Here is a 19245-nt window from a genome sequence, read left to right as displayed (position 1 = left end):
GAAGAGCTGGAACATTAAACCTTCTCCTTCACAGCGCCAAAGGTTTTTTTTCTTTGTCATGAATAAAAAAGTAAAATCTGCCATCAGTGCTCTATTGTGTAAGCGTCAGAAACCAGCGCTTTATCGGCTCTGCTCAGTCTCCTTTATGGAGATGTCACATAATAGACGCAGCAGATGGAACCTTGGATACGTGAACGACAATGGAGATTTATAATAATTTAAGAGAATCTAACTCAGCAGTCGCTTGAGGATGTTTAACCCTTTCAGTAGGTGTTGGGACTCTACACTCCAGCGATGTTTTTCCATCCCGATTCCGAACGTCACTCTACTATCAACAGCGTGGACACCTAGGCTGAGTGGCCAATCACAAGAGGGCACATGATTTAAAGAGGTTGTCCAGTTACAGCAAATAAACTTTATTCTGTGTATAATGAAAAGTTTTACAATTTTCCAATATACTTTCTGTATCAATGCCTTACGGTTTTCAAGATCTCTGCTTGCTGCCTTTCAATAGGAACCTTCATTATTTACTTCCGGTTGATAAAAATCTGTTCTCTTCATGTGGTTATGATACACAGGTTCAGGAATGATGAGGGAAAGTCGACATGAAGAAAAAAATTACCTTGTGGCAAAATTTGCATGTGTTTTGCCACAAATTTTCACGGATTTCCCCCTATGTATTGCAAAGAGTGAAATCCGTGATGGAAAACCATTTTATTTGCCCGTCTTGCTGAAGTACTTTGGAGTAAAATGCGCCAAATTTATTACAATTTGGTGCTTCTTGGACTGTCCTAAAGACAGAAAATGAAAGATACGCCTGCGATGAGCAGCTGAACATTTGTGCTAAACTTTGCGCCATTTTCTGTCTTTAGTAATAATCAATCTGTCGGAAAGTAGTTAGGCGTGTTAAATGGGTTGTCCAGGCACGGACAACTGGTGAGCTATCCACAGGATAGGTCATCAATATATGATCTGCAGGGGTCCGACACCCAGACCGGAGCCGTCTGCTTCTGGCATGTACATCCAGTGCCCGGAAGCAGCCTGAGCAGCTGATCGGTGTGGGGTCTGGGTGTCGGACCCCCACCGATCATATACTGATCACCTATCCTGTGGATATCCTGGACAACCCCTTTAACCCTAGCTACTTTTCTCAACACTTTTGAAAACTGGCTAGTAAAGTCGCAAATTTTAGCACAAATATGGCACGCTACAAAATTTATTGATAATTCCACCCAATATGTATGAAAAACCTCTGCTGGGCTGCACCTCAAGAAGTGTTGATCGCCATGCCTTCCTGAACTTAATGTTAGAGTCCTACTTGAATGAGGTCGACATGATGTGGCAAATAGACTCATTCTCAGTCTGCTCAAAACATGTACAAAGATCTGCGTGTTCATTTAAAAAAAAAATTGATTATAATTTATAAAATAATACATGCCAAAAAACGTTATATTATTATGCATTTATTTATTTATTTTCAAATGACTAGCCACAGCATTTCACATGAAATAACAATTCTGGAGCATCTTTATCTTAGAACTCGGCTTTGTGCTGTTCCTCTGTTATTTCTCCTGGAAATGTATGAATAAATTAACAACTGGTTATTACTATTCCCCCTGCTCACAGAGTCTGTCATTGCTGATTGGACACTGTCAGACTGTGTATGGACACCCCCGTATTGACAGGAAGAATAGAAAAGTTGACCATTTATAACAGAGGAACGGCACAACAGAGTTCCAAGAAAAGATGGGAATTAAACTATTTACTAAAACAGACAAGTCAGGAGAGGGAAAAATATATATATAAAATGTTAGTCAGTGTGATTAGTGCACCTTTCTAAATAGTTTTTTTTTTTAAAGTTGCTTTACTTTTTGAGATACAGCTGCTCTGTATTCTCTCTATATATAGCAGCTGTATCTAGTGCTAAATCCTGTTCCTGCCACGTCCGTGGGACTGACGGGTTCAGTGACAGCGGGTCCTATGTCTCTGAAGCGCAGGATCCACCAGTAATCGAACACATATAAATTCATAACTTAGATGTGATAGATTACAGGTGGATCAGGACCCGCTGACACTGAACCCGTCAGGTGCCTGGGACTGACGGATTCAGGTCAGAGCAAATGATACAGCTGCTCTCTATACAGGATACAGAGCAGCTGTATCTCAAAAAGGAAAAATAATTTTTAATAAAAACTATTTAGAAAGTTGCACCAATCACACTGACTGACATTTTTATAAAAAAAAATTAGATTTGGCCTTACCAGTAAGACATTTCATAGGACGACATAATTAACAAAAAAATATTTTTGTAGGGTTACTTTAAGAAAAAAAAAAAAGACAGGAAAAAATCCCACCATTAGATTCTGCCGCCTTCGATGGAATTTGGAGGGAGTGATAGAAAATAAAGGCTGACTATTGAAGTCGAGGAATTCTAAATGATTTTCTGACTACATAAATGATAAAATGATGCCGATACACGGCCGTGTTCCCCTCTTGATGTGCTATACGGAAGCAGAATTGTCGCTTTGAAGATCTGAAAATAAAAAATAACTTGTCTACCTGTTTGAGAATCTCGGCCGCGGTTTCATGCGAGCAATCAAATATCACATAAAATTCCTTGGCTTTCTTCATCTCTTTGAGCAGAGGCCGAGCGTCCTTGTTTCCTGAGGGTAATTGGCGGATTTTGATTTTGATGTTGTATCTGGATGGCGCCTTGATGAGTTCTTGCAGGCGAATTAAACCTAAGGGACAAAACGATACATGAAATTAATTGTACACTAAAAATTCCTCTAACTGTATAGTAAAGATCGACCTGAAAGCTCCGCAGAAACTAATTAGCCGCCTTTGTTAAGAAGTACGTTTTTATGTATCCTATCTTTACGAAGACGCCATATTATTTACCGCTTATTAACATGCTCTGGTACATAAACAGAACTTCCCTAAGATATTCTTAACTCCTTAAGCCATTTAAAGGGGACCTGTCACCTTTCCTGATATTCTGGAACATATTTTTGTAGAATTCTATGTTACATTCCTCTGTTACCCCTCCTGGAAATTTATGAATGAATTTACAACTGGGTGTTACCATTCCCCTGGTCAAAGAAGGGGTCTCCCTACATAGTCTCACTCGGTCAGTCCTAATTGGACATTGTCAGTCTGTGTAGGGACACCCCCCCAATTTGTCAATTTATTCATTCATTTATAGGAGGAATAACAGAGGAACAGCACAAAGCAGTTCTAAGAAAAAGATGCTCCAGAATTGTTATTTCATGTGGAATCCACCGGATAGGTCATCAGTATATCATCGGTGCGGGTCCGACACCCGGACCCCACACCTTTAAGCCGCTCCGGCTGCCTCCTGGCATTGGACGTACATGCCGGAAGCAGTTGGCACAGGCCACGGAATAGCGGCCGAGCTGCCATACTGCAGCTCTGCTCCTATTCAAGTGAATAGGAGCAGAGCTGCAGTTCGGCAGCACGGTCGCTATGCAATGTACGGAGCAATGAACTGCTTCCGGTTCCGTACAGCGCATAATGTGCAATAACATCCGATGCCCACAGGCAACCGGAGCAGCTGAACAGTGCAGGGGCCGGGTGTCAGACCCGCACCGATGATATAATGATGACCTGTCCGGTGGATAGGTCATCAGTTGTCCAGTAGTGGACAACCCCTTTAAGGACCAGAGTAATTTTTTATTTATTTTTGCTTTCCCCATATTCCGACGGCTATAATAAGGAGCTTCTTTTATGGCAGAACGGGTTTCACTTTCTAGGCTAACCATTTTGGAATATAGATAATTTAGCATTTATTTAGTTCTGTCACTTATATAGCACCAATATAGACTGCACTGCAGTAGAGATTCCCTATTGGGACTCACAATCTAAATTCCCTATCTGTATGTTTTTGGGGTCTGGGAGGAAACTGAAATACCCAGAGGAAACCCACGCAAACACGGGGAGAACATATAAACTCCATGCAGATGTTGCCCTTGGTTGGATTTGAACCCAGGACCCATTTGACACTAATTTAAATTTTTGGGGTGAAATGCAAAAAAAATAAAAAACTGCAATTCCATCAATTTTTCTTTCAAACTTTATTCACTGTGCTTTATAAATTAACTTTATTTAACTTTTTTTTGTCCCAAGGACAAGGACTAAGGAATGCCTAAACACTAACTGGACAATGTTGGGGGCCTTTGTTACACAAAGGGAGACCCTTATCTTGTTTTTTTTCCCCTATAGTTAACCCTTTAGGGTTAAACAGCCTCAACCAGAGCTCTGATGCCAGATGCTACATCGGAAACGGATCTGCGAGAACATTTAGATGTACCTGTACCTCCAAATCTCTTATCCTCTTGTACATTTGGATGTATAGGTACATGCAAATGCCCCAAGGGGCTAAAGGGGTTTCCACATCAGGATGACCCAAAAGCCTTATTAGGGCATATGGACATAAAGGGGGTTCACCTCCCCATACCTCCTTCTGTTAGAAAGAGTAGAGACACTGCAAAGAGAGGATTCAGATCTGGAGGAATCTGTGTAATTCTACATTGTGCCATTTACAAGTGGGAGCGATCGAATAATCTGTAAGAAGAATGGCCTGGTCTCACACAGACATGATGATAGGATATTGGGAGTGATTAGTTGATTTTTCCGATATCTGTGATACACAGGGAAGGGTGAAAAAGGGTGGACATCATCGCTATATAAATGAAGTATAGTGTGGAGGGCAGTGTATATGCCGTTTATGGACTGTAATGGTATCCAGTACCAGAATCCTATACCTTTCGAGAAAACCATAGTAACACAGAAATAGATGAAAATAATATTAAAAGAATTAATCTAAAAGGACAATTTGAGGACTTGCAGTTCCTTCCAGGAAATATTCTTAAAAGGGATTCTCCATTTTGGAAAATACCTTTTTCTCAGAAGGGTCCCCTGACTATAAATTGATCACAGAGTTTCCTACTGCTGTGACCTCCAGTGATCAGCTGTAATTTCTGGGAGGAACTGGAAGAGAGTGTTCAATTCTCCTGCAGTGCCACCACAGGGGAAATCAAGCATTACACATTGAAATCTATGTAATTTTGTAAAATGTAATGCTGGGTCCTCCAGAGCGAAATACGCTCTTTGTACCTGTCCTCTGCTCCAGCTAATAGATTAGGATCCTGAACTGGGGACCCCCTCTAATATTCCCGAATTCCCTAATATGGTACTTGAAAAGGGGTTTGCAAACCAGACATCTCCTTTGATGACCAATCTTTAATACAGTGATCATAATAAGAAACTACCCATTTTCTCCTGTAGGGGGCAGAGCACTCACTTGCTCAAGCTTTTACCATGGCCTGTATACAAAATACGTCATTTTGGATGGACGTATAAGATGCAGATGCTAATGAAAGAATTCCACCTTGCACATCTGGTATTATTTTTCCAAGCTTCAGCTGGCAGAAAGTACTGACTGACGTCACAATCAGCATGAAATCTATTAACTTGGGTTCTGTTGCAGCAGTAGGCATGAAATGATGCACTTTGTGGAAAAGTACTTTTTCATGCATTGATGGCATCAAACATTGGGCTAATCTGCCACAGAGAAAAAGGGAAAAACAAGTTATACAGCAGGTGTGTTTACATAATGCCCGACTTATGCAAATCACCCCAAAAATGTCCTATATATGCAAATGACGTGGCTTTATCTCCGTAATTGTGAGTCTGGCGGATGGATCATGATTGAAATTTTGAGTCTGCGTCTAATAAAAAAAACTCAGATTTCCAATGTTTGTTCATTTGTTTCTAGAGATAAGGAAAAATCTACAACAAAAAAAATCAATTGGACACAATAATAATGTTCTACTGCTGCATTCAGAAGCTGCAATGTCACAGAGGATGTGGAGTCTGAGCTATTCTTCATAGCAATGTTTACTCTACAAGGTCATACACCTAGAATCAACGGACTACCACCGGGAGCCAAGCACACCAGTCCCGGGTCTTATGCCAGATGCCCGGTGGCGTCGATTGTCACATTCAAGTGTGTCTGCATCTCCCTCCACTCACCACCACCAGTGTTTTTGTTTTTTTTACCTAGGTATGGTGCCCTTCCTTACAAAGTAATAAATACATACATGAAAGTATGTATAGTTCAGGGGTCCAATCCTCAGCCTTCCCTGCATAGTACTACTACTGCTGGGTGATCAGCCTGTTCTCTTCCACCTTTCTGCCAGAATAGCATGTATCCTCTTATTATTAAAACTTTATTAGTGCTCGGGGCATGCTGGTTCTCATTGAAGAGATGTAGCCTTATATGCAATGCTCCATGGGAAAATATGCAAATTATCTCTCCTCCAGAAGAAAACCATCTCTCTAATGCCACCTAGTGGAGGTAGCTTCCCTGTAATCAATTTCTAACCATTAGAAGAGCCTTAAAACATAACTAGGGAATCTGGCCAAGCCAGGAAAACTTTAATATTGAAGTGGTTTTCCACATTCTGACAACTAATGACCATCTGAATATAATCGGTGCATGTCCGACACCTGGATCCCGCACTGATCCACCACTCTGGCTGCCTCTGGACGCCGGATGATGTTGCCGGAAGAGGATGGCTCCAGCCAAAGAATAGCGGCCGAACTGCAGCACTGCAGCTCTGCTCCTATTCAAGTGAATAGGGGCAGAGCTGCAGTTCTGCCGAACGAAGCCATCTGCTTCCGGCTCCAACTACTGCATATCGTTCCAAACAGGCCATCAGTTGTGAGAAAGGGGAAAACCCCTTTAACACCTGCTGCTTTTGCCAGTAGCAGCCTTTTGCCCAATGCCTACTGACACAGCTGACGCCAATGGAATAGTTGCTGTCAGTAATGCACCCATAAAGGGTGGCAGGGTGGCTCTGCATTATGCTAGCACCATAGCACCACCAGCTCTGGCTGCATTAGGAAACTGTCATTCCATTACAGCATTTTTGCATATTCAAATTGTCAATTGGCACCTTCTACATCTGGGTTTCCACTAAAATAATTGCTGCTGTAGTCTTGAGTACAAAACAAAACATGCAAGTTTCATTTACGAAGTTTCCTCATATAGAGTTGACCTCAAAATAATTCTACATAAATTCTGATTGGCTATGTGGCAAGATTGTACGTTTTATAAAGGCAGAACATGTGGCTGCTATGGGTCCCTTAGGAAGAGGAGGTCAAGCCCTGGTTGGTCCCATCCGGGTGGCAAATGTCTGTAAAAGATTCACCTCTACAGAGAGAGTACAGGCTGGACCCGGCAGAAGGCCATAGGGGGAGGCCACCATGATCAGGGATGTAGGCAGGGAAAGAGTTAAGGGAGTTAGGAGGGGTGGTTAGGAGGTAGTGGGGGCGGAGGTTAGTGGTGGGAGGCTAGGTGTATTTCAGGGTGGGGAGTGTGGAGCGGCGCCATTACAGAACAGGCAGCGTGAAGATTGTCCCACACTCCCTCCCGAATTATTTTTTTTTCATTAGTTACGTATATTGGCAAGTCTGTGATTTCGCTTTGTTGCTCATTGTTTTTGCTTTTTTTCACAGGTACCAGAGGATCCTGTGGAGCGGTTTTGCAATGTCGCAGCAGTAGCATGGCGGATTGGGAGTCCTTGGAGTTGGTGGTAAATTGGTGTGGGGGGATTCATCGGGGCTATGGTCCCTCCCTAATTTATTATGGTTTAGTGGTCTGGTCAATTTTGGCTCCTGCTGGGTTATGTCCCAGGGAGTGGTTGCGGTTTAGGTCAGGGTGACGGCTGGGAGTAAATACGATGCAGGTGGGCTGTTTTTTGTTGACAGACTTTTGTAGCTCCAAGGACTCCCCTTCCATTGTTATTCTTATATGTAAATTGTTGTTTCCATTATGTTTGTTTGTAAATAAAATGGCTGCTGTGGCCAAATTTATCCAACCCAAGGTGTCCGTGTTTTCTTATAGGTGACGGGTGGGGTAGGTGGTATGTCCACTAATGGGGGGGGGGGGGTAGTAGTCATAGTAGCATTACCCTTATGAGAATGAACGTACTCTACAGTCCCCTGATCATGTGGAGAATTGGCCTGAGGGTCATCAAAAGGGTGTGGACGGGGGAAGGAAATACCTGGCCCTTCTGTTCTTGGTGGCAAAACCAGGCACCATAATGATGGGCCCAGTTTAATCTCTAGTATGGGGCACCCTCTCTTCTTTCTTCACTCTTCACTGTGGTCTTCCATTTAAGTTAATAGACTAGAAATTTCAAGGCTTTCAATTCTGATTTTGTATCTTGTACCTTAGTTCTTCCAGCAACCGCCACTGGGGTAAGCTGTTTGTATAAAGATGTATACAGCTAGTAATGAATATAAGGGGATCTGTATAAATCTCTACACAGTGAGCTCCCCCTAGTGGTGGCCAGACTTTTAGGATTTAACTTTGCAGCTGTGAGAGTAGGCAGACGATATGAAGCGCTATAAAATGATATTAGGAAACAAATCAACAGAGAATTTTGGATTGAATAAAATTTTTAGGTAACCACTTTAAAAATTTTACTGCCTTAGACCACCGCAGGTGATACACCCAAGACCTCCAGGGATATTAGGTAATAACCCATAACCACCCTAGAGAACTATATATAATACTATTCACCACTTTACATTTCCAGCTGGAATAATAGGTGATAACCTCTAACCCACCCTTGACCTCCAGGGATATTAGGCATACCTCACAACCGTCCCATTTTTTATGGAATTGTCCAGAAAACCTGACCTAAATGGAGCAGGGCGCATGCAAATATGCCCCCAAAGTGGGCATTCCCAGGCAGTTTTGGGGGCGTTCTTGGGTGTAATGGGGACGCGGCTTAATATTGTCCCACAAATAAATATTTAAATGTTGGAAAGTATGTATTAGGTATTAACCCATAAACAACATAGAGCAGCATGGCTATTACCTTTACCATCCTAGACCACCAGGGATATTAGGTATTAACCCATAATCACCCTAGACCACCATGGCTTTTACCTTTACCACTCTAGACCACCTAGGGTATTAGGAATTAACCCATAAACACCACAGAGCAGCATGGCTATTACCTTTACCACCCTAGACCACCGGAAGTATTAGGTAGTAACCTCTAAACCGCTCCAGACCCCTTGGATATAACAAAGAATACTATCACTAATCCCACCTTAGGTCAGGACATGCAGGGAATCTACATAATGAGTATAAAAAATTTGGAAAAAAGCGTTAATTGATTTCTATACTATAATGATAATTGGAAATTATCTATGGGGGCACTTGATATGCTGGTGAGCCCAAAAGATGCAGAATTCAGTTAGGGAAAAGTAATTCAGACTGAAACACTTTTCTAAGTGCATTTAAGAGATGAAAGCAACTGATTGCACAAGTCATTAAACTTTGCCTAATGTCCCGCCTAATGGAGCCTGTGGTGATGTAGGATTCTGTCTATTACTGAAAGGTAAAGTGTCCAAACACAGAATTTCAAAAGCAATCTACTATATTGGCCTCCAGCTGGAAATGATGGCGAGACATTGATTTCTGGATAAAAATGTGTGACAAATAAATTTGTGTAATGTAAGATTTGGTGGATCCCCTCCCCCCACTCCTCTAACATGCTGGGCCTCATTTACCCTTATCTGGAGACCAGGAGCTCCTGCGCTGCTTGAAGGAAACACTAAACATTACACAATAGATTGTTCCCCTGGTGAAATTGGGGCATAGTCAAATATTTCACACATTTAGGTATATAAAGGCTGAAGCAAGGCAAGATATTTAAAGGGGCCTTGTCACTTATGATCACGCTCCATTGGTTAAAGGGGTTGTCTTGTCCTATAACAGCCGATTTCTCTGGGAGAAGCCACGGAAAGCCAGACCACATGTCGACCATTAAGATGTAGTATTACTGGACATGGATGGCTCGAGTCCACAAGAGCGGCTCTCCCTTTAACCCTTTCCCGCCGCAGCCATTTTTGGGATTTTCACTTTCGTTATTTCCTGCCCACTTTCCAAAAGCCATAACTCTTTTATTTTTCCATCAATATTGCCGTATGAGGGCTTGTTTATGCGGGACGAGTTGTAGATTTTCACACCGTTTTGCACCATTTATTGTATCGTATAATGTAGTGGGAAACTGGGAAAAAATTTTGTGGGGTGAAATAGGAAATAAACAGCGCTTCCTTAATATTTTGGGTGGTTTTGTTTTTACGGCGTTCACTGTGTGGTAAAAACAGCATGTTAACTTTATTCTGTTGGTCAATACGATTACAACGATACCAAATTTATATAGTTCTGATTGTTAAAAATAAAATTTGTGTTTTGTCGCCACATTCTGAGAGCCATAACTTTTTTATTTTTCAGAGGGCTTATTTTTTATGGATCGAGCTGTAGTTTCTATTGGTACAATTTTGGGGTACATGAGGCTTTTTGATCACTTTTTATTACATTTTTTGTGGGAGATGAAGTGAGCAAAAAACAGCGATTCTGTTTTAAATTTTTTACGGCGTTCAACTTGCGGACTAAATAATTATATATTGTAATAGTTCAGACTTTTATGGACGCGTCCATACCGTTCATTTTTTATTTTTTTTACATTGTGTTTGGGGGGGGGGGTTTAACCCTTAATATACAGTGAAGGAAATAAGTATTTGATCCCTTGCTGATTTTGTAAGTTTGCCCACTGTCAAAGACATGAACAGTCTAGAATTTTTAGGCTAGGTTAATTTTACCAGTGAGAGATAGATTATATAAAAAAAAAAAAACACAGAAAATCACATAGTCAAAATTATATATATTTATTTGCATTGTGCACAGAGAAATAAGTATTTGATCCCCTACCAACCATTAAGAGTTCAGCCTCCTCCAGACCAGTTACACGATCCAAATCAACTTGGTGCCTGCATTAAAGACAGCTGTCTTACATGGTCACCTGTATAAAAGACTCCTGTCCACAGACTCAATTAATCAGTCTGACTCTAACCTCTACAACATGGGCAAGACCAAAGAGCTTTCTAAGGATGTCAGGGACAAGACCATAGACCTGCACAAGGCTGGAATGGGCTACAAAACCATAAGTAAGACGCTGGGTGAGAAGGAGACAACTGTTGGTGCAATAGTAAGAAAATGGAAGACATACAAAATGACTGTCAATCGACATCGATCTGGGGCTCCATGCAAAATCTCACCTCGTGGGGTATCCTTGATCCTGAGGAAGGTGAGAGCTCAGCCGAAAACTACACGGGGGGAACTTGTTAATGATCTCAAGGCAGCTGGGACCACAGTCACCTAGAAAACCATTGGTAACACATTACGCCGTAATGGATTAAAATCCTGCAGTGCCCGCAAGGTCCCCCTGCTCAAGAAGGCACATGTACAGGCCCGTCTGAAGTTTGCAAATGAACATCTGGATGATTCTGAGAGTGATTGGGAGAAGGTGCTGTGGTCAGATGAGACTAAAATTGAGCTCTTTGGCATTAACTCAACTCGCCGTGTTTGGAGGAAGAGAAATGCTGCCTATGACCCAAAGAACACCGTCCCCACTGTCAAGCATGGAGGTGGAAACATTATGTTTTGGGGGTGTTTCTCTGCTAAGGGCACAGGACTACTTCACCGCATCAATGGGAGAATGGATGGAGCCATGTACCGTCAAATCCTGAGTGACAACCTCCTTCCCTCCACCAGGACATTAAAAATGGCTCGTGGCTGGGTCTTCCAGCACGACAATGACCCGACACATACAGCCAAGGCAACAAAGGAGTGGCTCAAAAAGAAGCACATTAAGGTCATGGAGTGGCCTAGCCAGTCTCCAGACCTTAATCCCATCAAAAACTTATGGAGGGAGCTGAAGATCCGAGTTGCCAAGCGACAGCCTCGAAATCTTAATGATTTACAGATGATCTGCAAAGAGGAGTGGGCCAAAATTCCATCTAACATGTGTGCAAACCTCATCATCAACTGCAAAAAACGTCTGACTGCTGTGCTTGCCAACAAGGGTTTTGCCACCAAGTATTAAGTCTTGTTTGCCAAAGGGATCAAATACTTATTTCTCTGTGCACAATGCAAATAAATATATATAATTTTGACAATGTGATTTTCAGTTTTTTTTAAAATATAATCTATCTCTCACTGGTAAAATTAACCTAGCCTAAAAATTCTAGACTGTTCATGTCTTTGACAGTGGGCAAACTTACAAAATCAGCAAGGGATCAAATACTTATTTCCTTCACTGTATATATTTTTTCTATATATTAAAAAAAAAAATATTTTACTGTATTTAACTTTATTTATTAGTCCCCCCTAATGTATTGCAGTATACCGTTATACTGACACATTCCTATGAAGCCCTGCCAGACTCAGGGCTTCAAAGGAGTACAAAGATGGCAGACATGGGGGTCTGCATCAGGCCCCCAGGCTGCCATGCCAACCAACAGCACCCCGTAATCGTATTGCGGGGTCACCATTGCAATGTTACAGGGGGCCACCCCCCTGTTTCTAACCATTTAAATGCCGCAGTCTTTAACGGGTTTAAAGTGCGGGATCGCGCTTGAGTGGGATCCCACTCGTTACACTGAACTGTCAGCTGAAAGATACAGCCGACATGCTCGGTCTATGGAACGGGCTCAGCCTGTGAGCCCGCTACATACTGCCCCACCTGACCTGCGCCGTATATATATGGCGGATATCGGAAAGGGTTTAAGGTGCCCATAAACGTTAAATAAAAGTCGGCCAAACTATCTAAGGTATATGATGGTGATCTGACTCTCCACCGAAGGTAGATTTCTGGGGGAAAGAAGGAATGGCCTTTGTTTGCACAGGAGATAAGCCTCTGCCAGAGGGCTCTGACAGCAGCGTGTTCCCCTCTCCCCATTGAGAACACATGTATATTGGGCAGTCGGGAGGAGTAGCTATCTAAAGTGTATGGTCACCTTAAGACTGTGTGTAAAGGACAAAATATAACACTTTTTGTTATATTTATGCTTCTATTTATCAGCACATGGACGTTTATCTTGTTATTTTTGGCCAACCAAGTTCTGAGACTCAGCTAAAAACTGCTTTGCCATGAGAATAAAATGTAGCGCAGCCGTTTATGAACTAAATTAACATCTCAACATAGAGACGGCAGAGCTGGAAATAGTCCTAACACCTGGACCCGAGTAGGGGGGGAACCAGTAAAAGCTACATACAATACTTCAGGCCGGTTCAGCAAATTCACCGGTAGTACGCTGCAAAGACGTCTTCTCACGGACTTAAACTGATACAATTGGGATTTTAAAATTCCATTGTTTTCCACGACCAAGAACAAAGCTGTGCCATAGGATGCATTACCTTCCCCAGCTTCAAGCTACACGTCGGGGGATGGTGGGGCAGCGTTATGATAGGGGTTAGGTTAGAGCAGGTGTGGGCAACCAACACATTCTAGGGGTTTCATCGTAGTCGCAAATTGAGCCCTAAAATTGATCAAAGAGGAGAAACGTCAACCATTTCTTGGACACTCATACTCTGTGTTCCCTCCACTCATAGAGAGGAGATTTCATCTATGCGCGCTATGGTAGTACTGTAACGTATGTGAGACAGTGACAGGTAAAGTCATTGAGGGAAGGTACATTTCCCCTAGAATCCTGTCATATGTATCCTAGGCTCCAGGGAATGAGTATTTTTTGCAATAGAAAGCTCTAGCTTTCCAATCTCGGCTTAAGGAAAAGCCGGAAAAAGGGCCTGGAGTTGGATTGGGGAAGAGCAGGGCGGGTTCCCCAATCCCTAGTCCATCTCTGTTTGTAGGACAAGGCTGCTGCTCAATTAGCTGCACCTGCAGCCTGTGTATAGAAAGGTGCAGACACAGTGTGTGTGAGTCTCACCCCTGACTCAGACTGGAGACTACTAAGTCTGGAGTAGCCTGTATTCTATGTGAGTAAAGACCTGTGTTACTTTGTGTCCAGTGCCTGGTAGGAAGGCACTTGGTATAGTTAGATAATATCTTGTTTAGTTAGTGCTCAGACGAGCAGGATTTATTTTGTATTTTGCCTTGTTGTACAAGAGGCTGTTTCTTTGACAAGAATAAAACACAGGCAAAGCCCTGTTATGAACTTTAATGCACGGTGTCCCTGTCTCTGGCTACTAAGAAACCGCTGTACCAACCTCTCCTGATGCTAAACCCTCACATATGGTGGAGAATGCAGGCACGGTCTTAAAGAGACATACACCTATTTAAAAGGACTTTTGCTGCTCCAAGCGGAAAATCATTGCTAGGGGCAACAACATAATTTTTTTCTCCCCGAGAGTGCTTGGAAGTGTATGTCTTGGGTGAAGGCAGCAACAGGGCTAGAAAAAGAGACTGTTAAAATGGATGAAATACTTAAACAGCTGATTCAGGCTAATATCAACCAGGGGAAGATAAGCACAGCTCTGCAAGAAGTCAGCGCGACTCAGCGAATGGTGCATGAAGAAGCCATGCGTGCACAGGCTGAAACCAATATTCTGCTGGGTGAAGCCCACAGACTGGCCTTAAAAGAACATCAGCAAATTAATCGCTATTTGCAAGACCAAATTCAGGCCTCAGTGGTGAGGTCAGCGGGGCCTCATGGTTTTCGCCAAACCACTCGTGCAGCGGTACAGACATCTCTGCAGAAGATGACATCCACCGACGACGTTGAGGCCTATCTCATGTTGTTTGAGCGAGTTGCAGAACGAGAGAAGTTACCTTCAGATCAGTGGGCAGCAGTGGTGGCACCTTTCCTAACCGGAGAGCCGCAAAAGGCGTACTTTGATCTCAATGAGCAGGATGCCAAGGATTACTCCAAGCTGAAGGGTGAGATCCTTGCCCGTCTGGGTGTTAATATGAATGTGCGTGCTCGACGGGTGCACAATTGGACTTTTGTGGAACACCTACCTGCCCGATCACAAATGTATGATCTTGTCCATCTTGCAAGGAAATGGCTACAGCCAGAGGAATCAACCCCTGCGCAGATCGTGGAGAGAGTGGTGCTTGACAAATACATCCGCTCCTTACCACCGAAGGTTCAGCGTTGGGTCGGTCAAGGAGATTCTACAGATGCGGAACAGCTGGTGAACCTGATTGAAAGGTACAGAGCTACTCAGAATCTACTCCAAGAAGTACCGCCTGGATGTTCTAACCCCAGGAATAGCAAATCGTGCGGAGCACCCGGTAAGACTGTTCCATTTACTAGAGGGGTGAGAAATGTCTTTAAGGGAGGTGGCTCAGAAGGGGAGCAGACGGAGGGAAGAAATCCCAGAGAGACACTGAAGGCCAGACCAGGGTCTCAAGTTGGGGACCGGGGCCGCATACAGTGCTGGCGGTGTTATGGACCTGGGCATATTGCTGCCAATTGTCCCCTGACTACTGAGCCAATGGAGTGTGATGCAGCAAGGCGAATATCCTTGTTTGCACGTCCTGTTTGTTCTGCTGACACGGTTTACGAGACTGAGCAACAAATGTGTGTCGTAAAAGTGGAAGGGTGTACTGTGAGTGCCTTGCTTGATTCTGGGAGTCTTGTTACCCTGGTGCATGCCAGCCTGATAGACCCTGGAACATTCAGAGGACATAGTATAGGGGTCCTGTGCATTCATGGGGACACTAAAGAATACCACACCGCTTTGGTCACTCTAGAGACTTCCTGTGGAACCGCTTGCCATGAAGTGGGTGTGGTCAAGTCCCTGATGCACAGTGTGATCCTGGGGAGAGACTTCCCAGTGTTCTGGGACTTGTGGAGGAAGAAAGATGTAACCTCAACTGTAAATGTTAATGATGCTATTAATGTGTGCACTGTGATTAGCCCAGAACCCTTTAACGAGGATGCTGAGGTGCCAGCAGTAGGGGTGACCACTGAGCCTGATAAATTTCCTCTGGCTGTTTTTGCTGATGAAACAGATGAGCAGGAGGAGATTTCTGAGATACCAGAGTTAAATGTATCACATAACAATTTTGGGACTGCTCAACTTAGCGATCCCACATTGGTAAAAGCCAGGGAAAATACTAAGGTATTAAATGGAGTGCCTCAGCATCCAGGGGCTGATACGGTGTTTCCACACATGGCGGTTAACCAGGATTTGCTGTATCGGATAGATAACGTACGTGGGGAGGTGGTTGAACAGCTGGTGATACCCCAACCGTATCGTAGAACGGTGTTGGACCTGGCTCATAAACACGTGCTGGGTGGACATCTAGGTTGCGAAAAGACCAGAGAGCGTATCTTACAACGATTCTTCTGGCCGGGGGTATATACGGAAGTTCAGAGGTATTGCGAGTCCTGCCCGGAGTGTCAGATAACGGCTCCTATGCCACATTTTAGGAGTCCGCTGGTGCCTTTGCCTATCATTGGGATCCCTTTTGAAAGAATTGCCATGGATCTGGTCGGCCCTTTAGTCAAATCCTCTAGAGGACATCAATATATCCTAGTGGTGTTGGACTATGCCACACGCTACCCTGAGGCAGTCCCTTTGCGAAATTCCTCTTCAAAAGCCATTGCAAGAGAGTTGTTTTACATGTTTTCCCGTACTGGTTTACCTAAGGAAATCCTTACCGATCAGGGAACTCCCTTTATGTCCAAAATCACCAAGGAATTATGTAAACTGCTGAAAATTAAACACCTGCGTACCTCTATATATCACCCTCAAACTGATGGTCTTGTCGAAAGATTCAATAAGACATTAAAAGGCATGTTGAGGAAGGTGGTTAGTAAGGATGGGAAGGATTGGGACTGTCTTCTGCCCTATTTGATGTTCGCTGTACGTGAAGTTCCTCAATCATCCACAGGGTTTTCTCCTTTTGAACTTGTATACGGCAGACAACCCGGTGGTCTCCTGGACATAGCCAAGGAAACCTGGGAGCAAGAGTCCACACCTTATAGGAGTGTAATTGAGCATGTCACGTTGATGCAAGACCGAATTGCTGCGGTCATGCCGATAGTTAAGGAACACTTGGAGCAAGCTCAGGATGCTCAGAGCAGGGTGTATAACCGAACTGCTAAAGTTAGAAATTTTAACTCTGGTGATCGAGTGTTGGTCTTAGTGCCAACCGTAGAAAGCAAATTTCTTGCTAGATGGCAAGGGCTGTATGAGATAATTGAAAAGGTGGGGGATGTAAATTATAAAGTTTACCAACCAGGTAAAAGGAAGACAGTGCAGTTATACCATGTAAACTTAATTAATCCATGGAAAGAAAGAGAGACCCTCGTGGCAGTAAGTACCCCCTATAGTGTTAACCCAGATGTGTATGTGTCAGAATCCCTCGCAAAGCCACAGAAAGAGGAGACAAAAGAGTTTGTGCAGAGAAACACAGACGTGTTTTCAGAACTGCCAGGACAGACTAGTATAATAAAACATGACATTGTGACCGAGCCTCAGGTTCGGGTCCACTTGAAACCCTACAGAGTCCCTGAAGCTCGTAGACAAGCCATATCTGAGGAGGTCAAGAAAATGCTAGACCTTGGGATTATTGAAGAGTCAAAAAGTGAATGGTCAAGTCCCATTGTATTGATTCCGAAACCAGATGGGTCATTACGTTTCTGTAACGACTTCCACAAGTTAAATGAGATGTCAAAGTTTGACGCATACCCAATGCCAAGAGTTGACGAGTTAATAGAGAGACTGGACCATTCAAGGTATTTTTCAACACTTGATTTAACCAAAGGCTATTGGCAAGTACCCCTCACGGAGGGCGCCAAAGAGAAAACTGCGTTCATCACCCCGGATGGTCTGTTTCAATATATTTGTTTACCATTTGGGCTACATGGGTCTCCAGCGACTTTTCAAAGGTTAATGGACATAGTCCTCAAACCCCATCGTGGGTATGCTTCGGCATATCTGGACGACATTATAATCTTTAGTGATGACTGGGAAAGCCACTTACCCAAAGTACAAGCAGTACTAAACTCCCTCAGAGCCGCGGGGTTAACAGCAAACCCAAAGAAATGTTCCTTAGGCTTGGAGGAAGCACGGTATTTTGGGTACATAATTGGGAGAGGGGTGATAAAGCCACAGGTCAACAAAGTTGAGGCTATCCAAAACTGGCCCCAGCCCTCAACCAAAAAGCAGGTCAGAGCTTTTCTAGGAATTGTAGGTTATTACCGCAGGTTCATTCCAAACTTTGCCAGCACAGCAGCGCCCCTGACAGATCTCACCAAGGGAAGTAAGTCTGTCATGGTCAAGTGGGACACGAAGGCTGAAAGCGCCTTTCAAGAGTTGAAACTGGCCCTGTGTAACCAACCAGTCTTAGTCACTCCTGACTTCAAAAAGGAGTTTGTTGTCCAAACTGATGCTTCTGATGTGGGGCTCGGAGCAGTTCTGTCACAAGAGGTGGGTGGTGAGGAACATCCTGTGACCTATTTGAGCAGAAAACTTACCCCGGCTGAGAAAAACTATAGCATAGTTGAACGGGAGTGCTTGGCAATTAAGTGGGCACTTGAGTCCCTGAGATATTATTTATTGGGTCGTCGGTTTAGGTTGGTTACAGACCACTCTTCTCTTACGTGGATGTGTCAAGCTAAAGAGAGAAATTCAAGAGTTACACGGTGGTTTCTTACTTTGCAGAACTTCAAATATACTGTGGAACACAGAGCAGGAAAACTTCAGGGCAATGCTGACGCTTTGTCTAGGACACACTGCCTTGTAGCTAAATGTGTCCGATCCCACGGGCTCGAACAGAGGAAGAGGGTATGTGAGACAGTGACAGGTAAAGTCATTGAGGGAAGGTACATTTCCCCTAGAATCCTGTCATATGTATCCTAGGCTCCAGGGAATGAGTATTTTTTGCAATAGAAAGCTCTAGCTTTCCAATCTCGGCTTAAGGAAAAGCCGGAAAAGGGGCCTGGAGTTGGATTGGGGAAGAGCAGGGCGGGTTCCCCAATCCCTAGTCCATCTCTGTTTGTAGGACAAGGCTGCTGCTCAATTAGCTGCACCTGCAGCCTGTGTATAAAAAGGTGCAGACACAGAGTGTGTGAGTCTCACCCCTGACTCAGACTGGAGACTACTAAGTCTGGAGTAGCCTGTATTCTATGTGAGTAAAGACCTGTGTTACTTTGTGTCCAGTGCCTGGTAGGAAGGCACTTGGTATAGTTAGATAATATCTTGTTTAGTTAGTGCTCAGACGAGCAGGATTTATTTTGTATTTTGCCTTGTTGTACATGAGGCTGTTTCTTTGACAAGAATAAAACACAGGCAAAGCCCTGTTATGAACTTTAATGCACGGTGTCCCTGTCTCTGGCTACTAAGAAACCGCTGTACCAACCTCTCCTGATGCTAAACCCTCACAC

General features: G+C 43.5%; 1 protein-coding gene across 5 annotated transcripts in view; it reads right to left on the bottom strand.

Annotated features, from left to right (window-relative positions):
- GRIK1 (glutamate ionotropic receptor kainate type subunit 1) overlaps nucleotides 1-19245 on the bottom strand; it is a 334933-nt gene that overhangs the window by 131265 nt on the left and 184423 nt on the right. For all 5 annotated transcript variants that reach the window (XM_075854555.1, XM_075854552.1, XM_075854554.1 and 2 more), the window contains exon 4: nucleotides 2560-2741. In XM_075854555.1, the coding sequence (XP_075710670.1) occupies nucleotides 2560-2741 (182 nt within the window). The remainder of the gene's footprint in view (nucleotides 1-2559; nucleotides 2742-19245) is intronic.

Source organism: Rhinoderma darwinii, chromosome 2, assembly GCF_050947455.1.
Source record: "Rhinoderma darwinii isolate aRhiDar2 chromosome 2, aRhiDar2.hap1, whole genome shotgun sequence".
Taxonomy (NCBI): domain Eukaryota; kingdom Metazoa; phylum Chordata; class Amphibia; order Anura; family Rhinodermatidae; genus Rhinoderma; species Rhinoderma darwinii.
The sequence above is the reverse complement of the archived record's forward strand: the minus strand, read 5'-3'. Positions and strand labels throughout refer to the sequence as shown.